At 48.2% G+C, this 26210-nt stretch overlaps 1 protein-coding gene and 2 long non-coding RNA genes across 9 annotated transcripts in view; 1 reads left to right on the top strand and 2 right to left on the bottom strand.

The window, feature by feature from the left end:
• The first annotated feature begins 1952 nt into the window (after positions 1–1952).
• On the top strand, positions 1953–14105 carry LOC311420720. The gene is made up of 3 exons (XR_014684495.1): positions 1953–2675; positions 3320–3576; positions 9374–14105. It is a non-coding gene; the product is annotated as an uncharacterized lncRNA (long non-coding RNA).
• LOC311420711 lies at positions 4454–18036 on the bottom strand. The gene is made up of 3 exons (XR_014684491.1): positions 15118–18036; positions 6408–6581; positions 4454–5146 (listed from the first exon to the last, which is right to left on the bottom strand). It is a non-coding gene; the product is annotated as an uncharacterized lncRNA (long non-coding RNA).
• Positions 18037–23044: 5008 nt separating this feature from the next.
• HSF2BP (heat shock transcription factor 2 binding protein) overlaps positions 23045–26210 on the bottom strand; it is a 30300-nt gene continuing 27134 nt past the window's right edge. For 6 of the 7 annotated variants that reach the window (XM_084491796.1, XM_084491792.1, XM_084491790.1 and 3 more), the window contains one exon: positions 23045–23759. In XM_084491796.1, coding sequence (XP_084347922.1) covers positions 23551–23759 — 209 coding nt within the window. In that variant the 3' untranslated portion in view covers positions 23045–23550. Of the gene's footprint in view, positions 23760–23787; positions 23917–26210 lie in introns of those variants that run through there. The other variant, XM_084491791.1, reaches the window with a different exon arrangement.

Genomic DNA, 26210 nt, shown 5'->3' with positions numbered 1-26210 from the left:
TTAGTTTTCTGATAATTTTGTTCTGTCACCCTGAGCCAAAATGATAACATCGGTGCTCAAACAGCTCCTACACAGACTCTGTCTGAGACCCCTTCTCCGCCTGGAGGCTTGCTGACCAGCACAAGACGGAGCAGGAAAACACCGCTTTGAGAGACATTTGGCAGTATCTCCGGGATGCAGGGATAAGGCCATGCGCTGAACTCTTTTTACATAAACACCAATAGGGGATAAGTCAGAACTCTTGAAATCGGTATGTCACCTTATTTCAACATCCAGCTAAAGTTTGATGTGAAAGTTCAGTCAGAGCTGTATCTGGCCCCGTGATTTATAGTGTTTACTGAACTGGGGAGCCAGCATGATAGTAAAATATCCCAGATATCTCTTTAATCTGCGTAGTTTATATCCAAAATCATATTTAACTGCTGAAGGATGGGGAGGAGGGAGAGTTATGTTTTGGACTGTGTTTTATGCTGTGCTTGGAGAGGAGAGGAGAGGAGAGGAGAGGAGAGGAGAGGAGAGGAGAGGAGAGGAGAGGAGAGGAGAGGAGAGGAGAGGAGAGGAGAGGAGAGGAGAGGAGAGGAGAGGAGAGGAGAGGAGAGGAGAGGAGAGGAGAGGAGAGGAGAGGAGAGGAGAGGAGAGGAGAGGAGAGGAGAGGAGAGGAGAGGAGAGGAGAGGAGAGGAGAGGAGAGGAGAGGAGAGGAGAGGAGAGGAGAGGAGAGGAGAGGAGAGGAGAGGAGAGGAGAGGAGAGGAGAGGAGAGGAGAGGAGAGGAGAGGAGAGGAGAGGAGAGGAGAGGAGAGGAGAGGAGAGGAGAAAAACACATCCATGGGGGAGGGTAGAAGCCTTTGGATTTCCCCCCAGATGTGTGCCACAGGGCAGGAGGCTCAAATGAGAAAGGCATGGGCCAAGCTTGGCACACGAAGCAGCTCAAGCGACTGCCCCTCCCTGGGAGCGAACAAACCTCAGCAATTCAGTAATCCTCCCCCTGGGACATGTAGCTATGCATCTGGATTTTTAAACACCATTTTTTTTTTACATTATTTATAATATAAACACATGTATGCACATAAAACTCGAGAGACCTTTTCTTGAAGATGTTTAAATATGGTTGGGAAGCCGTCCCACTTCCCTGCCAGCAGGGCCCCGACATGGCTCTCATGTCCAGATGATGGCCCTGACATGGCTCTCCTGTCCTTCCTTTCTCCACTGATGTCTTCAAGAGACAGTGGAGGTTTTGTGCTTGCTCCAGTCTCTTAGGATCTGCTGGGGCAAGGGATGAACCTCCACAGGGGACACTGGACAAGGTGTGTCCATGCTGACCCCATGGCAGGAGCTCTGCCGTCTCAGGGAGTTGTGTGAAGAGGGAGGCCTGCCACCCGTTGGTGCCATGTCAGGAGTGGCAGGACCCCAAAGTGCCACAGGTCCCAGCACAAAGCTGCTGCGGGGGGCACAGGAACAACACAACACCTGGCCCAACACCGAGGCCCACCCACAAGCGCAGCGTTGGCTTGTTGTGATGGTGACAGGACCGAACAAGGCCCGTGGCTTCTCCAGGACACCATGACCAAGGCACGGTCCGACGGTCCTCCCTGAAAAGCCGGCATTTCCCGACTTTGAGTCCTAAAAACACTCATCACCGGACACTCGAGGAGGCAGACCCGAGTGATTAAACCAGCAGGAAAATGCCAGAGAGGAGATGATTTCACTGCACTGCTGAAAGCACATTTCGGCAGATAAGCCTAGCAACAGGGGCCCTGTCTCCAGGCTGGCTCCCAGCAAGGAGCTCCTGCTGCAGCTCCCTGTCAGCCCACCGCACTGCTGCGGATGAGTGAGTGAATGAATGAAAAAATAAATAATCTATCGCAGCCTTCGTGCAATAAGCCGAATATTAGCATGTGGCTCTCAAGACGACCTTTATCGAAGGAAGCAGCATTTACAGGGGAGAAAATTTATCTAAAAATAAACGATTATCGCTCGTGTATACATAGAAATACCGAGGGCAAGATATGACTTTCTATAACATGAAATGACTCATTTTCCCCCTGAAGTTTTAGTGAGTGTCGAAGATATGCACTTCTAAGAGTGAATCACTCCAAACGGCCACTGGGTGACTGGCTGGGATTGAACTAATCTTGGGGAGGAGAGCTGACGTAAAAGCCATGGGACTGGGAATGCACGGGCTATTTGCAGGGCAAGGATGGCAGGCATTAGCACTCAGTTGTCACTAGTAAATCTTAGATTGCTTTGACAGGTGAGACATGAACGGCTACAGCTTCCAGGGGAACACTCTTTTCATGGAAAGTGGGATGAGGCCAAGGGAACAGCCCGTATTTCTTTTTTATGTATGTGCGCAAACACACACACACGTGTATATATAGCTGTAAAAAATAAAGCGTATCTTTTATGGATAAGTAAACTAACTTGAACCCTCGTTTATATTTGCTAGCTAAACCCAGGAGTAAGAGCTCAAGCCTTCTGGAAGCAAAGCTCAATTGCCAGCCTCCAGAACAAGCCAAAAAAAAAAAGTTATGGTGAGTTATCTACAAGCCTCATTAAGCACGAGAGAATCCAATGGCTCCCCAGATATTCGTGGGAGAGCATGAGGCTGGATTCAAACCACGCCTGGGACAAGCACTGACCAGATTGTGGTGCCTGAAGTGTTTTCCAGCCACCCCTGTGAGTATACCTTACACACACATAAATACCAGCTTTTTGTTGGATCCATGTCCAGAGGAGGGAAGTGAAAGAGAAGCAAGCCATGCCTTTTCAGACAAGCTCATGGCTTTCAGCAGTCTCCCTTTACACACTGCTTACAGCAGCCTGGCTGATAGGGAAGGAAAGATCCCAAGAAAGCCCTGCCATCCAGAGGAACTCAGCCTCCTCCATAAGCAATGTAAGCACAGCTGTGCTTTGCAGTAACAAATGCCAGCCATGCAACTGATGGCACAGTTAAAACAGGCTGCAGCAGCAATGCACCGATGCTGTGTAAATGGCTGGACGTGCAAGCTCACGTCGTACTACCAGCTGCTTGTAGCCCCCTGCCTGATGGATGTGTGGGTGGCTTATACCTGGTGAATGTAGTCGCTGAGCTGGGCTCTCTCACACGCTTTGCACCTTGCTAAGGAGCTGCCTGGTATGGCTGGGTCTTCTGTTCTCCAGCCCCGTGGAGAGCAGCCAACACGGCTTGCCCTGCATTTCGTAGGGATGTTTGTGGAAACAAGTGACACTGGGGTACAAGTTTTGCTGTGGGCTATAAGAAAACATGAAAATCGAGCCAAACTGATTCAAGCCAAACTTGTTACGAATGAATGTTTCCTCAGAGGACAGAGCTGTCAAGCAGAAGGTCTCTCGGAGAACAGGAGAAACCTCTTTTGACTCACACCATCTGCCAGAAAGGATGAAATACTGGAAGGAGTTTGAGAATGACATGCGGGTATTCCCAGCACTGCCACGGTGATTTTGTGTGACCTAGGTGCAGTGGTTTGGCCCCTCTTTGAACCGTAAGCTCTGCCAGCCCTCCCAAGGCAGAGACGACAGGAATGCCTGCGGTTTCACCCCCTCCTAGCACACCAGACAGGTAGGGATTTTAAGCCGATGAATTATTTGCTGCAAACATTCTTTTCCACTTTGCTAATTGTTCCCATACCCGCTTGGGCGGCTGTAAATGTGTTTGCGATTATTTTAGAAGAGAGGGATGCAGCTGTGCTCCAGCCCCATGCAAACCCTTCAGACCACGAGGCTGCAGTCAGCCCCTGTCCCACAGCACAGAGCTGTGCAGCTGCACATCCACAGCCAGCTGCTGTTGCAGGGAAAGGGCCAGCCTCTCTTATGAGCCTCACACGGGAGCACAACAGGAGGGCAAACCACTCGTTTTTTTTGCTGACATGGAGTTAATCAGTTGCACTTCCCAGTCCCATGGTACCTCGTAGCCAAAGCCACAAAGAAACCCCAAACTAACCTGATGAACTGTTCCAAATACTGGTATGTTTTCATTTCCCCTTCCTGAAAACAGTCATATAAAAATCACATGAAGCCCTTTAGCCTCAAGAAAGTGGAGCCCTCAACAGCGAGTAACTCGTGGTTTCTAAAGAAGTGAAAGTTTCTGGGTTCTTTGGGGAAGAATTTCACCAGCTCTTCTCTTACTGTGATGCGGCTTATCTAGAGGGAAAGATACTGTACACAAATACAGACAAACTGGTTTCCAATCCCAAATCTGTGATTCCAGACAAAGTGGGTAAGTGTTAACTGCAGTTTCCATCCTCCACCAGAGGACATTCAGAGGACTGTCATACCAATGGGTGAGGAGACTTCAGAAACCACACAGACAAGATCTAAAGCCTTCACATGTGAGGCTAGGGACTTCAGCGTGACATGCTTATTTAACACGGAGCCAGGTTTGCTGTCTTACAGCATGCAATAGTTGATACCTGAAGGACAGACTCTGGCATGAGCAATTTTGGTTAAGTATATTCTATTTTCAATGCCTGAGATCCTCCTCTGGAGAATAATTAACTATGCGATATATGGTCTTAAACAGCCAGGAAAGAGATTGAAAATACAGAAAATTGAAAGGAAATTATTTCAAACCAGAGTGCTTTGACTCTGGAAACTAAGTTATAAATGCTTTTGAGAACCTGCATTTATTACTTGCAATAAATAACTTTTCTTCCAAACACGCCTTTGTGTGAGAGACAGATTAGCAGTGCAAGTGGAGCATATTTCTGCTGTGCAGAAGTTACTTATTTTAGAATAATGGACGTCACAAATTGGCCCTGCATAGCAACACTCATTGGAAAAAGATCACAGCTCCACTTAACACAAAAGTGCAATCTTGAAGCCCATTGAAACTGAAGTGTCTTCACAGGGCAAGCACTGAAGTAGCGCCTCGTTTGCGTAAAGCTGGACAATTGCTCCTCTTCTGTACACAAAAACCTGCTTAGATATCTGCTGTGCAGGGGGAAAGGCTCCTTAATCACATTACAGAAAATGAACATCCCAAGGTTAAGTCCTGGTGCTGCGGAGTACATCGGTGCTTTATAAAGTCATCTGAACAGGATTTATGCCCACAGATCTCCACGCTGCAGTGAACATCCGGAGCTTACCTTTAAACTCGGGGGGGATGCTTCTTCCTTGTAGGAAAAGCAGTTCTGAAAAACAAATTTAGATACATAAGGTCTGATTCTGCACCACATTAAGCCTGTTTTACAGCTGTGTCACTGCAGTGAAAATCAATGGAGTGACCCACTGGTGAAAAACACCACAAAGTAATGATGAGAATTAGCCCAGGCTCTTTAGAAGGCAGTTCATGTAGCCATTCCCTCAGGTTTTCTCCAAGTCCATTATGCTAGCTGTGGTGTGGCAAGTGCATGTAGGAAAAAAAGGCCGTGAGATGGCAAACCCATCTACCCTTGTTCGCCTGTTTTATGGCATTCCTGTCTTTCTGCCTTTGCATCATAACTCTGCTTTCCTTCAAGGAAAAGAAAACGATCAGACCTAGATTTATACTCGCTAAGTGAGCTTGCTTTCCCTGCAGTTTTTTTTTTTTTTTTTTCTGCGAGAAGCAATTACACCTGGATTTGTTCCACTGCTTCTTGCCATCCTGGCAGGACAGCCGGGAGCACGGGCCATAAGTGAGCGCAAGGAATAAGTGGGAGCAGGGGACGGCTGCTGATTTACAGCGGCGGAGGCTCTGTCTCACGAGGCTGGCTATCAGGCATGGCACTTCATTTCTGGAGCCTCCACTGACAGACGTGGAAAAAGTGCTCAAAATACTGCAGACCCTCTCAAAGTCACCTTGAAAGCGTGTGAGCAAAAAGGGGGCAGCTCCTCCGCTGCCACGTGTCCATCCCAGCACCCGCTGCTCCTCCGGGATGCCCTGCTTGGGGCTGGATCCAGCCCCACCAAAAAATTCATCCCAAAATTTGTTACGGGCTTGGGCACAACAATCCCGAGCAGCAGGAGGGCAAGTTAGGTGCTGGGACTCTGCTTGGTGCCACCAGGCCCAGCTGGCTGTGGAGGAGGCTGGCATGAGAGCCATCAGCAGAGAATTGCACGAGCTGGGAGCAAAGGAAAGCCTTGATCAGCACAGAATTGCTTAAAAGAGGGGGTCACTCCTGGGGCCATGGCCCTGCAGAACTGCGAGGGGAAAGGAGACAGAACAACCAAGCAAAACTGTGGGGAAGGGGCAGGGCAAAGACCAGGACAAAGCACTCTACAGACGGACCAGCTGCCTCCCAGACCCACGGCCCTGTGTTTGAGGGCCATGCCCATGCTGGAACAGCTGTGGGGCAGGGGCACGGGGCTTTTCCCTTAGATTAATGACTGATTCAGAGGCCACGCAGCTGTCGTACCATGCGCCCTGTTCCCATTTTAATTTTAGCAGCCTCACATACCTCCTGGGCTACTTACAAGGTTAGAAACGGGGGATTTCCAAGGGGAAGCTGCGGGCAGCCAGCCTGGCAGAAGCCCTTCGCTCTGGAGATGGCACAGCTACCTGGACATCAGCAGCTGGAAGATAAATTAAGGCTCTGCGAGGCGGCTGCGTGTCACCCGCACGGGGCTTCTGGTTTGGTGTCGCTGTCCCTGGAGGTAAAGATGGAGAGCCATGACTTCTAGGAAAACGGCAAAGCACGAAGATCAACTGCAGGAATTCACTCGGAGACAAAGTAATGAGGTAGGGAGGAAACTGTGCCTGCAGGACTCCCCTGTTAATCTGCGGCTGGATGAATCGCTCCTGACAGCGTGCTCAGCTTGTCCGCTGGCAGTGCGGTGGGCTGGAGTTTTTCTGCAGTGCCCAACCAAGTACGAGATCCATCGTGAGCTTGGGGGGACACGGGGATGGATAAGGGAAAGATATAAATAAGGGACATGCCGGGAATGGAACAAGGTAAAAAGTTGGCTTAGTCAGTGTCGTAGCTAGAGGGAAATACAGGTAAACACAGCTTGCCCATTTCTAATTCAGACACTTCCTTCCTTCACACACGAGGAAGCAGCCAGAGGAGTGAGTTTGCCCACCTCCTTCCTTACCATCAAGCCACACTGTATTATATTTAGTTGAACAGTCAACAGCGGCACTGACCTTTAAAGCACTATACGATCCTCTGTAACCCTCCTGTTTAATACAAGAGCCCTCTATCCTAACGACAGGCAGCTGGAGACACCGAGGCTGTGTCTGTAGCAGTGCATCAGACATGCCCAGGTCTGTCCTCTGGCACTGAGGCTGGCCGGGATGGGATGTTCCACGTCCAGGCTATTGAACTTTCTTCTCTGTCAAACCAAGGCAGTTTCATCTCAAATGCCTATCGGGAATGGGATCCAGGCCCCGCTGGCTTCCGAGCCATGCCTGGGGAACATCTGAAGGACCACAGGCGTGCTTCAGACATCCTCACAATTTCAGAGCACAGATGACTCAGCCATAACGTCTGGGAATGTGCCCTGGCACCACGTAATCGTGCAGCAGAGAAGTAGCTCGAGGTGCTGGAGCACTGCAACTCCATCTAAAGCCAGGGGACAGTCTGGCAGCCCGTGGCAGCCAGCCCTTCCACGGTCGGAGCTGAGCACCAGCACCCACGGCACCAAGGGCACAGCAGCTTTCTAAAGCCTCTTTGTTGTGACCGAGCCTCTCAGGCCACAGAAGATGTGTCAGCATCACCACCCCAGAGCACGTCTCCTATCTCCTACTAGAGAGTGGTGTGGAGCCTTTCTCTCTTCCCCACGGCACCCTGTGTAGATGCAGCTGCAGAGGAGCCTGGAAGCATCCTCTTAAGAGCCCTCTGCCTTTTGCCCCAGCTTTCTGGACAGTCTTCTCCTGTGGCTGGGTTGTGGAACCAGCACTGAGCTTCACGACACCGATGACAGCATGCAGCTTGCTAATTAACGACAGGAACACCAGTCTGCTTGCATGGAGCTGGCCACATGCCGTGCATTTTTAACATCACTTAGTAAACAGCGGTGATGAAACGCCTTAAAGAATGCCAAATGTGTAGCACTGATGCGATGCCCAGATAGGCTGGGGTGGCCTCTAGCAGGCCGGGGAGAGGGTGAGCTCCTTTTCTTTGCCATCACAATAACCCAGCAGTCCAACTAGAATCGTATCTGCAAGATCTCAGACCTAAGCAGGATGTCCTGTTCATAAATCAAATCCCAGCAGACCTCTCCCTCGACAGGCTTTTCCCTTCCTGGACTAGACTTTCTGGAAACTTAACGTTTAAGGTTTTAATCCTGCGAACATTTGTACGCATGTTTTCCTACCTAGAGGCCCCATTATTCGAGCTGAATGTATGCACAAACGTTGGCAGCACGGGCCCATGCTTAGGAAGCGTTTCTGTAACGCTTCTGTTCACCAACTTGCCGACTTCTAAATACGTATCTGTGTTTTTCCACATGACCTCATCACTCTGGGGCACAAAGAGAAGCGTATACACCCACCGAGTGACATTACAATCAGCTGTCCTAGCAGCCTTGCCCTACACAAGATTTGGGATGTGCCCAATGGAGTACCTCAGATATTGCTCAAGCCGGCTGCACTTCCCTCCCTATTATTTAAGCAATAATAGCTGATGGGGAGGGTATTTCCTGAGTCATCTGGAGAAAATGAGGTCTCTGCTGTAGGCCCATAATTCCGCTAGGAAAGCATGGCCAGGAAGCCAGTCCCCACCCTGTCCCCCCTACGCCGGGACCGTGGCTGCGAAAGCAAGCCAGCACGGGCGGCTCGGTTTGGGATTTTCAGGTATAGGACGAAATACTTCAAGAACACCCCAGCTTTTTACCCAGAGACCTATTTCTAAGGTTTGCAGAGTGGCTGGTGACACAGAAGGCCACTCTACTTCCAAAGGGAAATTTTGCCCCGGAGGGTCGATGACTTGCAGGATGCCAGGCTGGAAAGGGGTGGGTGTACAGTGGGGAAATAGACAGTGATGTATGGATTGCTGCCGCGTGTCGTGCATTGATTGCTGGGGTTATACAAGCCACAGCGGGAGGCTTCACAAGCAGCAGGAGATGCATTTGGGAACTCTCTGCTCTATACAGGGACAAAGCCACAGGTCCAGCTACACGCTCGGAGCAGCCGCAGTGGCAGGGAGCAGCTCGTTAAGCTGGGTTTGGGGCTACAGTGAATTCCCGGAAAGCTGCACGGCAATCAGAGCCCACAGGGGAATCTGGCCACTATTACTTTATAACAGCATTTTTCTGGCTGGTATGCTCACTGCTCTGCATAGAACCTTTTTTATTTTTATTTTTATTAATATCATTAAGATAGCAGGACTTACCCTTCTCAGCAGTTATATAACTATGTAGATACATACATAGGTATATATAGACACCTATATAGTTATATAATTCCTTTTTTTTTTTTTTTTTTTTTTTTTTCCTAACAGAGAAATACGAAAACATCCCAGGGATTTTAAAAGCCACGGATTCAAACCTGGAAAAACTCCAGCACTGGAGTTTTTGGTGGGGAGAGATTTGGAGCCTTACTGACGACGGTAACTGTGAAAAGAAGAAAACGTGTTTTGGATCTGTACCTGTCTGACTACAAAGGCACGACCATGCCAGCAGCCCGCAGCTCTCACGGCCACAGCAGAGCGATGTGTTCACAGGTCGGGTCAGATTGATGTGCAGTATTTGGAGCCACGGGGTATTCTCTACAATTACTCCTTGCTGCTGCAAATTAGCACGCTCCTCACTTTAACGGGGAGCTGTTGCCGTCAGCTGAGGCTGGAGCTGCAAAAGCTCCTGTGGGTGTAGTAACACCAGGACTAACAGGCTCTGGTTTCACAATACAAAGCCACCGGCAGCTATGCTGGCTCGGGCAATCAACATAATCCTCCCTTCTTGTCCGGTGTCATTCCCTCGCCCTACGTAGCACCACTGCCTGTGGGGCCAAGTTTTGGACCGGCTTAGGCAATGGGTTCGGCAGAGAAGGAATCAAAACATGAAAACACAACATCCTTGGGTTTTGACCCAGCTCGGGTGCCCCAGCTGTCTGACAGCAGTGGACAAAGGCAGTGTGAGGCAGAGGTGGAGAGCTGAGGGCACCAACAGCTGAAGCCCACAGGGCTGATGAAGACATGGCAGGGCAAAAACACAGCCAGGCTGAGCAACCCCGGCCCTCCAGGCACAGGGCAACTCTATTTGATGCTTCTGCTGCCTGCACTTCCAGCCGACAGCTTCTTGTGTTTCAGGGATTTCCTGAACCAGCTGTGAGGCCTACAACCTGTCTGGTGATGCTCTAGTGGATTTTTTCTCCACAGACTTGTCCAGCCTCCTCCTGGATCTGTATAAGCTCCCTTATCACCTGCAATGCCACAAGTGAGCTGGATCTTTTGAGCTTCATTAACATCTACAAGCCCATAAAGGGGAGAGCTGCTCCACCACCAGACCATGGGATGGGGCCGTGCAGCCATGGGATGGGGGAGGCCCACAGGCCGGGAGCGAGTGCCTCCTGGTAAGCCTCACCGAGGCCCTTCTTGGGGCAATATGGCACAGAACGGGGGTCCAGAGCAATGGTAGGGGGTGTTACGGGGCAGGAGAGACACTGCAGTGCCTGTTCCTCCCAAAGAATGGGGTGGTGGCCAAGGAACACATGGCAAAGGCCAAGGGAAGTACTCGTGCTTCAGAGCACAGGTGACAGCAAACAGGAGGGCTCAGGATGAAAGTGTCCCAAACCCTCCCAAATATACCCATTCCCCAGATCTTTGGCATCTTTCCTGAGCGTGTCTGGTGGTGTTCACAGCTGGAGAGGGCGTTTTGGCTTAGGGGTTGTCATTTTGGCTGGTACAGCTGCAGCAGAATGAAAAGGACCTGTCTGCAGGAAACACCATTCTCGCTGTTTCTTTAGAGCTGATTGCTTGCACGTTTGGGGCAGGAATGTCTGGATTATTGCTGATATGAGTTACGGCAGTGTGTTGGGATGTAAGCTCCTAGAAGTCTCCTGACGTCTCGCACATGCCACTCGGAAGCAAATCCTGGCACTTCACGTCCCCACCCTACCAAAGACACCAAATCCTCTCACGTGACAAAAGTGACAGCTTTTTTTATAATCACTTTGCTTTGTCTCTCTTTATTTTAAATTGCATACACACCATAGAGTGGCTGAAACCCGTGGTGTACAAATCAATTGAAATTGAATCACTGGGCCTGGGAGAAGCAAACAGACGTCATCGTAAAGAGAGCAAAGCCCCGCTTGGAGCCCCGTCACCCTGCTGAGTTGCAAGGTTAAGGAAACGCATAAAATTGTAATGAATGAAACAACCATTAAACATTTTGCTAATGCTCGGAGAAATGTTGCCAAAAAGACAAACTAGCTAGCAGACTAACATTTACATTATAAAATGTAAATTCACAGTGTTAACTTTCTCTGGAATGAATAAACAAATATTTTAAGCAAGAAAAAAAAAAGTACATACTTTCAGCAAACGTCATCTTCTTACACTGGGGAAATTCTTGTCATGCTTAACCCAAGTGTGACACAACATCTTGTAGCAGTTATCCATTATTGAAGTTTATCTGGGCTTGCTGATAGCCCGGCATTCCTGTAGCACGTAAAGGAATGTGCATTTCATCCCATCTAACTTGTGCACCACACTTATTTATTCCACCCACTGCTTTCGGAGGTTCAACGCCCTGTATGCTCAGCATAAACCAAGAAACACTTGGGTGCTTTGAATGACTCACTTGGGGCTCCATTCAGTCTTTGGAGAGCTGACAAATCTACCAACTCATTTAGATGCCTGAAGTAGGGAAGGATGACTTTTTTATAAAATATCCATCTCAGGAGCTGAGGGTTTGGTTCTCAGCATGGTTTCACCAAAGGGAAAGGCACTGTAAATGACTTCTCAAATCTTCCAAAAGATGGCTTGGAAATAAGTTGGGGGTTCTTTTGAATCTGCGAATCTGTGCTTCCCCACAAGCTCTCCAGGACTGCTGGAGAGTGTGTCCTGTGATGAAAATTAAGGCAAGGAAGGGGAGGTGGTGACAGAGAAGGACAAAGCCTCTCATTCGGGGAATCATAACACAATACCGTGCCCTGATTTTATGGACACAGGGAAGGGTAGAAGCAGTCTTTTCTAAGAGCACCTTCATGGTCTGTCAGGAGTGTGCCAGGGCCCCTAGCTGCTTCTCTGGCGGGGACACCCTGTCTTGGAGTGATATGGGCCACAGGGTAAGGTTTTACTGGCAAAACTATCCTGTGTACTGAAGATATGGTGACACCACTGATCTGATCTTCAGAGGTCCTCTTCAGGGCATCCGTAAGACCACCTAAGGAGAAGCCTTTTGCTAGACCAAATTAAAATGTATCAGTGACCCCGAAATACCTGGGGCAAAGAGCCAGGCAGATGCTGGTCTTCCAGCAGTGGCAGGCGTGGATGGCCTCTCCTCATCACACCATCTGGCAAACGCGCTCCGTCAGGCAGAGCTTATGGGGATACAGGAGGGCAGGAGGCTTACAGTTCCCTCAACCTCACTCGTCTTGTTCCCTTATCTAATCCCTAGCAGAATTAATGTTGGTGTGTCTTTCTAGTAATTTTCCCACCCTAATGGCATTTCTGGCGATGGGTTGAGGCTTGCCTGCGCAAGCGAACCACTGGCAGGCTTGGGACTCAGTTTTAAGTGTAAATATTGCTGGAACAGGCATGATTCAATGATAAAGGGTTCATCTGTTTCTGCCTCAGGTTACGCTTAGGCATCCTGTGTCTTTCCTAGTGACGTGGAGAAGGGATAAGTCTTCCCACTTCACACAATTCCTTCTGTTGGGAATAGCTGCTAAAAAGCAGTGTTTATCCTCAAAGCAAAGCACACTGTTACTAAAGCTCAGCTGCAGGAGAACCTCAAGTCTTTTGCCTTGTACCTTGTCCTGCCATTTAAATATATTGGTGAATAAGTCAAATGTATGCATGGGAAGCAACGAGGAGAAAGGGAATGGAATAGAGATGACTACAAACCATGCTATACTCTTCACTTCAGATTCACATTTCCTAGGCACAGCATGTAATTTTCGTGCTGCCTCTAGACATAAGGATAACTGCTCTTCAGGAGCTACTTTGTGTGTTAAACAAATATGACATTTACGGATTGTTTTCTCTCACTATTTATTTGCTGTGTCCTGAGCTAATGACCTTAAAAATTGATCTCTCTTATGGCATTAGTGTTAGGCGATTTCCAAAAAGCATGAAATTGCAATAAACTGTCAAGTTTGCACAGGTGCATTAGAGATTAAGAGATCAGCCACAGAGCCATTAAGATCTATGGCAAAACGCCCAATGGGACCAAGATCAAACCTTCAGAGTGTTTTTAAAAATGTCATCATTAGTGGAGAGATTCCTCGCCTGGCAATCCCAGGAGCTCAATACAATGCTGGATGTTAACCATACCCTTCTGCGCTACTCCTCTGAGATGGCAGCTGCTGGAATTTCTTATTCATTTCAAAACAGATGAAGCAAATATTAGTTCTGCTGGAGCAAAGATCAGGGGAACGTCCCTGCTGAAATGCTGGTGTACACTACGCAAGCTTTCAAATTCTTCCTAACCTGTAGGAAGAGGCTTTTTCTTTATGCAGGTGCAAGAAGCCCACTTCCACCCATTAGGAGGGATGTATTTTAAAAAACAATAAAAAATTCTACGGAGCCAGTTCTTGTGACAAATCACAAAGGCCATCAAAAGGTGGCTTTGAGATCTGTCTTCTCTGCAGCTACACAAGTTTTGTTCTTACCCCACCAGCTTTCCACACGGAGGGACTCTGCCTGGGAAGCTTCTGCTAGATGGTGTGGCCAAAGGCAAAGGTCTCCCAAGCTCCCTGCCTTCACAGAGAAGGAGTGGAAAGAAATCAATCGGGTGTTCAAAGTCTCCCACTTCTCTCCCTGATCTTTTCCTAGAGAAACAGATAAGTTTCATTTTAACTGCCAGGGAAAGAGCTCTAGAGCATCTCAGCCCAAAGAGCCACCAGATATGCTCCAGGCATACACAGGCAAATGCAGAAACATTGGTGCTGCAGGAATGCAGGTGGAGATCTGCTTAGCAATGCTCACGTGTGGGGTTGACTCTGCATACATGATAGATAAGGTGTAGAGCATTCGCAATGGCTTGGGAGTGCCTTGCCATGCTGCTCATCTGAAAAGTAACATCATCGACACTGAGGTTATGTTTTGCTACAGTTCTATACCAGCAAACTCCCATGTCTGCATGTCTGTCCTTTTGTGCTTTTGCTTTTGCTCCATATTGTGAGTCTTACCCCACAAATGCAAACAGAGAAATAAAAAAACCCTACTCCAATTTATTTTTTTATTATTATTATTTTTTTTTTTTTTTACAAATGTTGCACATTGCTTTTCCCAAAAGAAAACCTGGGACCTTCATGGAAACCTGTACCCCATATAATAGTGCTAGGCGTGTACTTTCAGTTACTTCTTCCAATGTATTTTAAGATAGAAAAGCAGAGCAGGAGGAGGGAAATGACTGGATCTGAGGGAACACATGCGTAGCGAGCTGAGTCACCCCTGAATCCAGCCAGCTGCCTGCAGACAGCTCCTCCGCTGCTCAATTACAAATTAGTTCTGGCCTTGTGCAGAAAATCTGTTAAACAATGCATAAATGGTGCTAATTTGGTAACGTTTTATTGGCACTGATCTCGTCCTCACCCCCTCCCAGCGTGGCTCAGGCACCCGAAGCCCTGCAATCAATAGCATCATCTGCATGATACTGAAGGTACTTTCTGCTTGCCTTTTCGCAGAAGTCCAAATCAGACGAGCATTAGGTCTAGTGCTGCTGACAACAGACATATTCCCGTAGCCACAGCAGTTTTCAGCCTTTTTTCTATACAAAGGCCTCTCTGCATTTTTAGTGCTTAATCCCTGTAAGGGGAAAGAGGGAGGGATAGGAGAAGGGGCCTGTCTTTGTGGAAAGGAGCAAAAAGGGCAAGACGTGGGAAAAGACTCCCACCTTCAGTCACGGGCACCTAGGAGACCTTCTGCCCTGTCCTTTTGCAGCTTTGGCCTTGGCTGCTACTCTGAACTCAAGGACAGTGAGATTTCCAGAGTGAAAAAACAACCCACACCCTGCTTGGTAGAGGAAGGACGGGAATCACAGCGAGCCCTTGGGGAGGGTGAGGGTAAATGGCACCTACCTGCCTGCCTCCCGTCCTCTCTGCAGGATTATCCGCGGAGCTGACTGAGGCCATCAGCCCATCCTTGGCAGCTCCTGGTGCCCAGCTCAATAGTTCAAGGCAGACCAGGAGGCTTCATGCAGCACTCTGGTCCCCGCCGCTGCTGTTTTCCTTTCTCAGCTCTGCTCTATCCCCTGCAGCAACTGCTCATTGCTGATGCAGGGAAGCAAAAGCACCAGCCTGCTTGGTTAAGACAGGATTCGCAGCCCTTTGGGGACAGCCTCTCTGCAGCTAACCTGCTGTCAGCTTGCTAGATACACCGTCCAAGCCACCAGCAGGCTCTGTGGTGTGGGGAAGTTGCCTCGTGAAATGAAGGAAGGACATTTTTTGAGACCCCACAAGTTGAAGGGGGCTGGAAGGGTAATCCTGGGCTTGGCTGAAGGTGTGGAGGTGCCACGACCTGCAGCCAGCATGGTGCCACAGGCCCAACCAGCCTCAGTGGGCTTCCACTTAGCAGCAGGAACAAAGCACGTGGGACATTTCCCAGTTTCCAAGACATAGCCCAAAGCTTAGGTCACCCGCTTCTCGAGAATTGATTTTACTTTCCAAGGAAGCAGAGCCCTTCGAGAATGAATGGATTTAACAGTCAAAAAGCATCCGGCCCCGCAGCCCCTAGGGGAGGGAAGGGAGCCAGGCCTGGAGGATGAAGGAGCACACACATGGATGTCCTCACGGCCCGGCCCGGGGACCAGCACCACGTGCCAGCACCACGGGTGAAGCAGCTGCAGGTGGTGGCTTCTGCTTCTGGTAGACAGCTCCCCCAGGGGCAGGCCCACCACCTAGCCCTGCCTCAAAGCACCGGTGATCTGCTTCGTCGTTCCCCGGGCTTTAATTTCCTTCTTCACTTGCTCCACAAACAGCATCTCCTTCTTTCTACGTCACTGTGCTTAAGGGTTGAATCCTTGGAAACGAGTTTCTTTTTTATCTTCCCCTCAGTTCCAGGACGACCTTCGCCCTTATGTCTTCCTTGGAAGCGTGCAGAAAGCCGTGCTTAATTCTTTGTTTCCTCCTCTCTCCTCATGTAGGCTCTTAGTGCTCTCCCATCTGGAGGGGCGAGGAGCACAGGGCCGGAGTATTTCTCCCTCACATAATTCATGGTGGCGAGAACAGCAACACTAGCTTTCGCCCTCCCTGAAATGCAAGGCCTGCCCCTCTCAGTGGCCCCATCCTGCTTTCACAGCACGAGGCCCCAGAGCTCACACTGCCCAAATTCAGACCGCTGCTCCCCAAGCCAGGCAGGAGCAGAGCACCAGGGCCTTGTTTCTCCATCGATTCCTCTACTACATGGCAGGAGCAACATCTCCTGGGCTGGAAAGGTCTCACAGGACTTTGCAATGAGTCCTGTTAGCAGCCTTCACAGCCCTCAGTCACCGTGACTCACTTGTGGCCGCCAAGTGAGATGATGGCCCCGTGGTGTCCACCAGCCCCTTCGGATACTTATCCCAGGGACTTCTGCAACCCACATAACAGCATTCAGATTAATTCACAAAGGAGGGGAGTCACGTGAAAAGAGAACAAAGCAGAAATGCAATTTGGAGGACCGAATCCTACAGCATGCCCCCTCTGAAATTAAGAGTGCTCCTCCAGAAGCTCAGCTCCTCAGCTAATTTGGCCCACAGGAGGCCCGTGGCTGCTCAGGGTACCAAATCCCGCTCTTCTGAGCCCCAAATGAGCACCCCAGCAGCTACACCCCACCTCATCCCGGAGGGCTGTGTCTCAGGCCCCAGCATTTCCTCAGCACCAGTGGAGCACGAGACCTATACCACCCTCTTGTGCCTAAGGAAACTAAAATGAAGACCTAAAACCATGATTTAATCGCAGCACTTCAACAGAAAAGCTTGATTTGTGTAATAATGATATTTTTTTCAGCATTCCAGCAGTGTCTTAGAAATGTTTTCCAGTCCCTCTGTGTTCTTCCTGTAGCAGCCTTACAAGCGAGCAGGTTTCCAGCAGGCCGCTGCATGCTGCAGGCTGCCTGTACAGCAGAAACCACCTATCACTACAGAATACTCTATTACAATTAAAAATTAATGGCAAATGTATTGTCTCCCTATTTCCACCTGAAAAATGTCTGTTACCCAGGGACCAAAGGTTTCTGGGATACTGAGCCCCTTTTGTTACAGGCTCAGTGCAGTGCTCAGTGCCTCCTCTTTGGCAACTTGCACACCAGTTTCACTGTGCCCCCATGCTCACAACCTGTCCTCAAAGCCGCCCCTCTCCCCAGGCCACTTACACCATTACTTTTAGCAACTCAGCTTCTCAGCTGGCTTCACGATCCCCAGAGACAGTCTCTTATTTTTTCTGACTGCGTCCCAGGTTGCCACTGGTGCTCGCTCACAAAATGACTCCTGTACCTTTTGGTCCCTTGCCATTTATAGCCAAGAGGGAACCTCCTTTCCCTCGGCTTCCTCGCCCAAGACCTGTCTGCAGCTCAATTAGCTGCCTGGGCACCGGCAGGCCCTGGCTGTGTCTGACAAGCAATCTCCGAAGGTTTCCGGGGCAGTATTACACGCTGTCAGCAGTGTTAAGGCTGAATAGCTCAGCGGCTGCTCAGGGCTGCGCAGGACATCGTTGCTAGAGAGGCTTCCTGAAGGGGCTTCCTTACGGGAACCGGGGTGACTCATTGCTACTCAGCGCCTCTCCTTTCAGGGAGATTAAGTTTCTGCTGCAACAGGGTGGTAATGAAAATGAAAATCGCTCTGCGGGAATGAACCGTTACCGGAACAAAAAGAAGAGAAGCTATACGTCTGGGAAGAGAAGCGATCGCTGTCGGTAGCTTCTCGTTACTGAACGATTTCCAAGCGCATGGAGGGCTCTGCTCTTCTTTGTGTCAGGCACGGTGCAAAGCTGCAGCTCCCCAAATGCAGCTGCACTCCTTCAGGCTGCAAAATGAAGAAAAACGGTCACAGGAGGGCACATAATTCTGTATGTGTGTGCTGGGGATCTTGCAAGCACTGCGGCACGCCTACACATGCAAATCGGAGGTAGTGTCCACAAAATGCAGGTTTGTAGGCAACGAGAACTCCTCCACACAGCCCCCAATTCACGTTATATCTGATATCATTTTAAAAGGAGCAAACTCTTCTGGGGATGCACTTAGGCAAGTCTGAAACTGGACTGTTTTTACCTAGCTCCTCATAAGCCAAAGGAAACATGGTGTGAGCTGCAAGGATGGCCACAGGCAGGCATGTGTCAGTGCCCCCAGGCAGAGCAAAGCCAGCCCAGCTGCGGGGACAGGAACAAGGAGCATCTGCTCGCATGCCCTCCCCTCTGTGCTCTGCTTGCGGCTGCTGCCGTCAGAGGCCTTGCTGCCTTTATCGCTCACACTGGGCCCGCTTCCAAGCAGCAGGTCACAGCCACGCATTTGTAGCACGGCAGGAGTCCCTCGCCTCGTGCTGCAAGCCTCCCTAAGCTCTCCTGGGCCGATTAAAGTCTCCTCTTACGAACTTTCGTGGTTGTTTACGCTGCAGAGGAAAGGGGCGCTGGGCTTGAAAGGCTGCAGGCAGCTCAGCCGCGTGTTGAGCTGTCCTTTCGTCAGAGAGCTGCCCTGAGGTTCCCTCCGAGGCACGGGGGAGCAGCAGCAGCAGCCAGAGGTGCGGCAAAGCCAACTTACACCCACCGAGCCCCGGCCCCAGGAGCAGCTTTCCAGGTCTAAAAGCTCCCACCCTGCTGTGGCAGCAGCTTGGCTCAGCTCAGAAGCTGCCTGGCACCCCCCGCCCCCCTCCAAAAAAAAAAGTCTCTTTTGCATTCGCTGCATCCCTTGTGCCAGACCAATTAAGCCCTGCTGGGAGCATCGTCAGCAGGACGGGCACTGCCTTGCAGCCCCTGTGGGGACCCGCACCCATCGGCTGTCCCCTTAACACCCTGGTGCTTTGCTTCCCACACGGACCAGCCTGAAGACCCTTCCCCCTGTTTCTGTTTCCTTTCCATCACCGTGGTGTCACCTTGTAGATATTTCACCTTATATTTGTCCTGGTACATGCTAAGAGTATTCCTGGCCTGACCCTGTAGTGAATGCACAGATCCAGGCTCCCACCACAACGACCTGGAGCTGCCTGTTCTTGGTCTTTCAGTTCCTGGAAACCCAAAGGCTGAGCAAAAGGAAAAAGCTCTCCTGAAGACCCATCCTTGCGCTGTACCAAGGGGGTGGCCCTGCTCAAGAGGGGTTGGAGCAGGTGGCCTCCAGAGCTCCCTGCCAGCCTCAACACTGCTGTGATGCTGTGAAGTTGACTCTGGACACCCCAGACTGCTCAGGACAAAAGGGTGCAGAGTTAAGTCCTGGGCCTTTTTTCCTGCTTTTTCAATGTTCTGTTTTGTGCTAATACAGGATGACTCTTACACTTTACTTGACAGCGGTGGCAATGCAGCAACAGAAGAAAAAAAGGCATTTATATCTCTGCAGAGAGCTTCAGAAAACTCACCTGCCTTTCTAACACCCGCCACATTCCTCTGCCGCAGTTCAAAGCGACACCCAAGTGGCATGAAAGCCACTCGAGTAGCTCAGTCGGGCCTGACTTTCCCCATTCAGCCGGGAAGCAGGCAGGTTGTGTGCTATCCTGCCCTCCCCCAGCCCGTGTCCAGGCCCTCACCAACCCTGCCCTCTCCTGCCTGCAGCCAAACAGCACGGAAAATGAAAAGCACGCCTTCAAAAAGATTGAGCACCTGGCATCAGAAGTGCTTTAACTGCAGTCGCGCCCACAGTAAAAATTATAGTCCTATAAATTACACGTGGGACTATAATTTGGTCAAGGTCTTTTTAAGGTTTCTGGCCCAGCAAGTTATAGGTTGTAAAGGTCACCATAAAGCATTGGAGACGTTAAAATCTGTATGACCTCAGGAGTTTGCTGGTGACTTTTACCAGCTGCAGCTTGGAACTCGTATATTGGAGAAGGAATTGGCAGTGGCAGAAGTTCTTGCAGGGAAATTACGTCCCGAATAACATGGACATGTCCAGATGCAGCTGCCCTGGGGATGCTGTGGCTGGAAGGGAAGGGGCAGCAGTTCCTTGCATAGCCCTTGCCTTGTGGTGTGCAAAGGCACTGGGCAATGTTAACGGAGGAAACAGGTCCTTTGTTCCCCGATAAAACTCCCTTCTCCTCACCGCCAGCATCCCTCCGGACTGGAAGCAGTAGGAGAGATGAATCACCCAGCATTTGCACGACTTGTAAAATCTTATCGAGTCTGACGTCCCATCCTGCTAATCACGGCGTATCGCAAGTGCAAACGTTAACCCGAAGGAGCTGGCACAACCAGATGAAACGCAATCATCCCAAAGTTCACTTGTGGCCGTACGGCCGAATGACCACCCGCTGCCATTCCTCCTCCTCCTTCCCTCTCTTCCCAAGGGCCAGCAGGCAACCACACACCATTTTCCCTTAGGAACGGGATAGCTGGCTGCCCTTCTGACCCAAAATCCCACAGGCCCTTCCAGAGGACACTCGTGCTGCCATACCTGCCACTTGGAGCCTCTGGGGAAATCCAGAGGTCTGCCTTCGGGCTGGTTCTTACCGTCTTCTGCTGAGGTTTTCCAGCCAGCTCCTGCTCAAAACCTACCTAAGGACCTCCAGAAACAACTGGTGGGGCAGTGCGTTGCATAGACCAATTCCTTAATTTACAGACAATATGTTTAGAGGCCCCTCGTTCGTTTTTCCTTTGCATTTAATCAATCATCAGCATCAAATGTGAAAAGGGAGCATTTCCCAGGAGTGCCAGTGAACTGACGTAATTTCAGCAGCTTTGTGCGCAGTACATAAAACTTGGAGGAGTAAAGTTCAGTTTTAATTGTGCAGCTGATACTGTGAAGTAAACAGGGGTTATCTCCTACAGATTTTTAACAGAGATTATTCATCTTTTGAGATGGTTTAGCGTAAGAGTCAAATTCTTCTTCCAGCCATATCGCTGTGAATCTGGAGCAACGCTGATAATCTTCTCAATCCAGCACCAAACATACATTTTCTTCTTCAGCTGAAACTGTGAGATTGTGCAACGGAGGAAGTGACATTAATGGAGTACCTCCGGACGTTGAGCAGGGCTGCTGAAGCTTTCACTGCCTGAACTGCCTTGTCTCCTGCAAGCTGGTAAGGTGGCTGATGAGTTACCATACAGAATAACCCCAAACTTTTCAGCGGGATCCAGAAAAAGCACCCAACAGATGAAAATGAAGAAAGAAACAACAACAAAACCACTTTAAAGCCAGCATTTCCAAAGCCTACATTGAACTCTGGTTTTAAACCAGTAAAGCTTCCCAGTGGCCACAGCTTCAGGCTCAAATTTCACAGAAAATTAAAACCAAAGATTTATAATACATATTTTAAATGGTCTTTAACTACAGCAGGACAATGTAGTGTCATATTGTGTTCTATATACCACCCGTGTTCAACTCGGGAGTGTTTCACCGACGGGGTGACTCCTTCTCATTTATCAATCTCGCATAATCAAACCCTCAGACCAGAAAAAGGACTTTCTCAAGGTAGGTGGCTCACTGATGGTGTGGTTCTGAAGAAGCAGTCCCGGCGAGCTGTGCCTGAAGAGCAAGGCATCTGGGAGGCAGTCAAACACTTATCGTCAGATCTGAGCAGCCTGCAGGGCAGAACTGCAGTCTCCGGCCGGACTCACCTGTTTTAAGGTGGCTGCTAAGTGCTGAGCACACCCGAGGTTTTCAGTGGACACACAATTAAAATAAACAGCCCTGAGTGTCTTGCTTCCTGGTTTCACATGGAAATTAGGTGCAATTGCATTGCTTGTCCCTCTTCATAACATTTGCATGTGTCAGTCAGGTTTCACCAGTTCTGCTGCTCACAGAACTACTTTTATTGTTTTCTGGTATTTACTGGCTTCCAGAAGTTTGATGAAAGACTTCCATGAGCAGATAGCCATTAAATGAAAAGTGGATGCCCTTTAGTGTTTCTTAGAATTGAACACTTTCATGAGTTGATATTCCAGGAAATTATAAGTTATCGCTCTGATCCCTTTAGGATTAAACTCTATGAGGTACAGCTAGGATGGCACGATAAGAAAACAAATCCAAAGAAAGCATGCTTTAAAGAAGATTTAAAGCCTTCCAAAAATTGGCACCTGCTGAGTTCAACGTGGTCTTGAATCAGACATGGTGGAACCCCATGCAACCCTTTCGCGCGTGTGAGATCTGTATCTTGTCCTTCACGTGAAATAGTCCCAAATCAGACTGCTACCATCTGTAGTATTTGAGACAATTATTCCAAGTGATTTGAAGCTGATATACAGCATTTCTAACTGCAAAAATTCATCATTCTGCAAAAAGCCTTACAGGAAATGCTCTCGTGCCTATACCTTAACCTACACTTTTTTACAATGGTCTTCCTGTAAAGCTATGTGCCAATCACAGCATTTAAATCTGATGTATTTTCTGTACAGCTCAATTAAAAGAATTTCACGCTGAGTTTTGTTAGTATGTTGGATCCACAGCTGAGGCACTACAAATTTAGTATGAAAAAAAGTTGCTACCACAGCGCTGCATTTCTCATTTGCTATTCCCTCGGACAGCATCACCTATCCAGGTGTCATCACAGCAATGGACACTATTTTTTTCCCCAAAATAAATGTGTAAATCCCACCAACACAAAGCAGATGTTTGCATCAACCAATGAGGTAACCAAGGTATACAAAGAAGCTCCAACAAGCAACACAGTTTTGAGGCAACGCAATGCTGTTCCTGACAGAGGCAGTTTATTTGGCCTCTTCAGTGCACAACGAGGTACCACAAACAACAGTAATTCATTCCCCTTTTTTTCCAGGCCTTTTGAAAGAAACAATGGCTCAATTTCTGGAATGCTTGGCAGCCACAAAATGCGTTGATTTGCAGGTCCAGTGGATTGATGTGAATTTTGAAAACAGAATCCATTACACGCCATAGAATGAGAGTTTTCTTTTATTAAAATGGAAAGAGAGGGAGAAATAACAACAATAACACCAGAACTTGGGATGCATACTGACACAAGGGTTAGGAAAAGCAACAAAGCTTTCCTCCAGTACAATAATTTCTTAAGGGTGGACTGAAAGGATTATTTACCACTGCAATAAACAAGGGATTATCCATGTATGAGATGACTATGCTATTCCGTATACGTGATAAACAGACAACATAACCTGTATCACTTTGGAAACCCATTATCAACACAATTCTGCTCAAGAAGATTAGGTCTTTCCCGTCTCTACCAGATCAGCTAAGGTTATATTTGGACAGGTAAAATCCAACCCATTTTCCTCGGTATGATTTTACTTGGGTTAGCTAATTTCAGAAAAGGATTTTGTCAGAGGAACTTCGGCTGAGGTTTTTTCAGTCAAGACTCATTTCCAATAACTCTTGCAGCACAGAAACACAGGAAAGACATCAGCAGTTGGTGTCACAGAGCTTTTCTATGCTTCATACTCAAGTATTTTAAGATCTTCAAGTAGTTCTTTTGCAAGTGCTTGCAGATCCGCATTGCGGCTCTTTGTCAGCGCGATGATGCGCTGAAATGGCAAAGTATCACGCATCTCAGAGGCTGACTTGGCTAACACTTCTGGCTCCAGAATCACGGACTGGAGGAGCCGCAGAACATGCAGGCAGACTTCTGTATCCGGGTCTAAACATGGGGGAGGAAAAAAAAAAAATCCAGAGCTTATTAGAAGCGAGTCCCAAAAAAGTAGCGTTAAAGTTCGACGCTGCCATTCCTCATGACCCACCACGTAGGTGGGGAAGAGCTGGGGAACTCGCAGCTGCCGGTGGGCTCCAGAAGGAACCTGAAAAGAAAACACCTAAGTCCTCCTCAGCAGTTTTCGGAGGGACGGACAACCAGAAACCTTTCTCTTGCCTTTCAGATTTTGAAAAGGTTGTAAGTGAGGGCATTTATCAACTTGAATTTATTCAGTCAGGAACCAAGATGTACTGGATGCAGTTCAATTTGAACGCACAACGAGCTATATCCCATTGCTACTCAGACTTAAGAAACAAACAGGCCAGCTAATCAAATCAGCAGTAAATCGCTTTCCTTTAATTTCTTTCTACATAAGCCTTCAGGTTCCTTCAAAGCTCAATAAAATATTAATCTTTACAAAACTTTCTTGGTAATGATATATCAACCTTTCAAGTGTTTAATTCGGTCTACACAAAATTGAAATGGGTACTGAAGCTAAGCTTGGGCTGAGGCAGGTTCTTTTATTTGCTGGCTGATTTAATAACTACACCAATGGCCTGAAAAAGGAGTAAGGAGAATTATTCATTAAAGCATGAGGGGAAATGCTGAAAGCACCCAGGGGAGAAAATGCAGTAAGATGGACAGCGAAAATGACTATGGCTTTGAGCAAGAAACTATCTGTTCAGATGGGAATTTTTAAGCAATTCCCATTGGCGCAAAGCTGAAGTACAACATTAAAGAAAGCGACATCTGATCTACTCCCACAAGCCAGCCATTAGCTCTCTGCCTCCATTTTCCATCAGTAAATGAGAGATGGAGGCCTTTTCTACCATATCTTCTTCCCTATTTGAAGTGTAAACCTCCTAAGAAGTCGTTCTCCTGAGAGATGCAGAGCGTGGTATAACTGGAGGACACAGGAACTGCCCCAAACCACTCAATAACATGCGTTTTCTGAGCTCTTGTGCAACGAGAATCTTAGTCACTGGACATACTGGACAACTTTAGTCATCCAAGTCAGTATTTAAAAACAACAACAGCAACGATTGGTGCTGCACGCCCCACAGAAGTGACCGTGCCCATAGCACAGCTGCTGCTCCTGCTGGCTCCTGGGCTGAATTCTTTTCCATCATCAGCTCCAACAGGAGCTGGAGGAGAAGGGGAGCTTTGTGAAGTGATAAGGAGTCAAAACTCCTCATGGAGGAGTGCTGCAACTCAGCCTCACAGACAGCAAGGCTTTAAGCCCGGTTTCTTGGGCAGCAACACTTCAGTAAACCCTTTTGAAAAAAATGTGGGTGCAAGGTTTTGGTTTTCCGATTTATGCTGACCTCACTAAAAGCCTCGAATTCTTCCTTCCATTTCTTCCATTTTTGTCTTCATGCCTGCTAGTCTTTTTTAAAAATTCTTATATTTTTTCCCGTGTACAATGTTCAAAGTCTGCACTTTTCATCTGCGTCCTTTCTCTGTACTTAGTATTCCTCCCTGGAAATAGCAGTAATAAGACACAGCCCAAACAGTCAAGAAGAAAGAAGCTTTTCAAAGTGAAATCTATGTAGCTCATTACAATCTTCCTCCGTGTGAGATTTCCCTCCATGAAATAAAGACATTAATACTTTTAGTGACTTGCAGTGCTGCTGGGAAGCTTCATGCATGCAAGATGTTGTAAATCTCTGGATAAAAAGTGCTCCATTATTAATGCTGTTACAAAGCATCTACATTAGCATTATCTGCGAGCGTCTAAAGGCTGTAGAAAGTAAAGAATTGATCAAGGAAGATGTGTTAAGCAGGGGAGGTAATGAGATTAGTATCTGTAGGAGATCAGGAAATGACTTCTAGCTTGACTAGCAAGAATGTTTTCCAGTAAGAGCAAAGAGATTCTAGGAAGAATCTCCAACAGCAGCCAGGGAAGCCCAACAGCTTGAGTCACTCAAGTGAAGCAGAGATTAGGCACTCAGGCACACAGCAAAGGAAGGAAATGGTCCTACACCAGAGGATGACATAACATGCATTTAACCTCTCATTTCCAGTGCTGAGTATGTGTTCCGAGATGCTCTGAATTAAATAAATACATATGCCTTGAAATATGCTCCCTTAAAATTACATATGGTTTTGAGAGGAGTACTTACTACAGAGAACCACATTTCCTAGGAGGATTTTTAAAAATAACCCTGGAAGTCTTTCTCTTCCCTCTCCTATATCATTAGGGATTTTTTCTAAAAGACCCATCTAGAGAATGCTTGCAAGAAATGCGAGGAATCTTCATTATTCAGCATTATCTGTATTTCAACAGCTTCCAGATTTAGTCATTTCTACACTAGCTGAGTAACATTTTGTTTGTACAAGATGAAAAAAAAAAAAAAAACAACCTAAAAAGCTTCAGCTGCAATCAAATCATTGCACCAA

The sequence above is a fragment of the Aythya ferina genome (assembly GCF_964211825.1).
Source record: "Aythya ferina genome assembly, chromosome: 1".
Taxonomy (NCBI): domain Eukaryota; kingdom Metazoa; phylum Chordata; class Aves; order Anseriformes; family Anatidae; genus Aythya; species Aythya ferina.
Note: the sequence above shows the minus strand (reverse complement) of the source record. Positions and strands in the feature narration are given on the sequence as shown.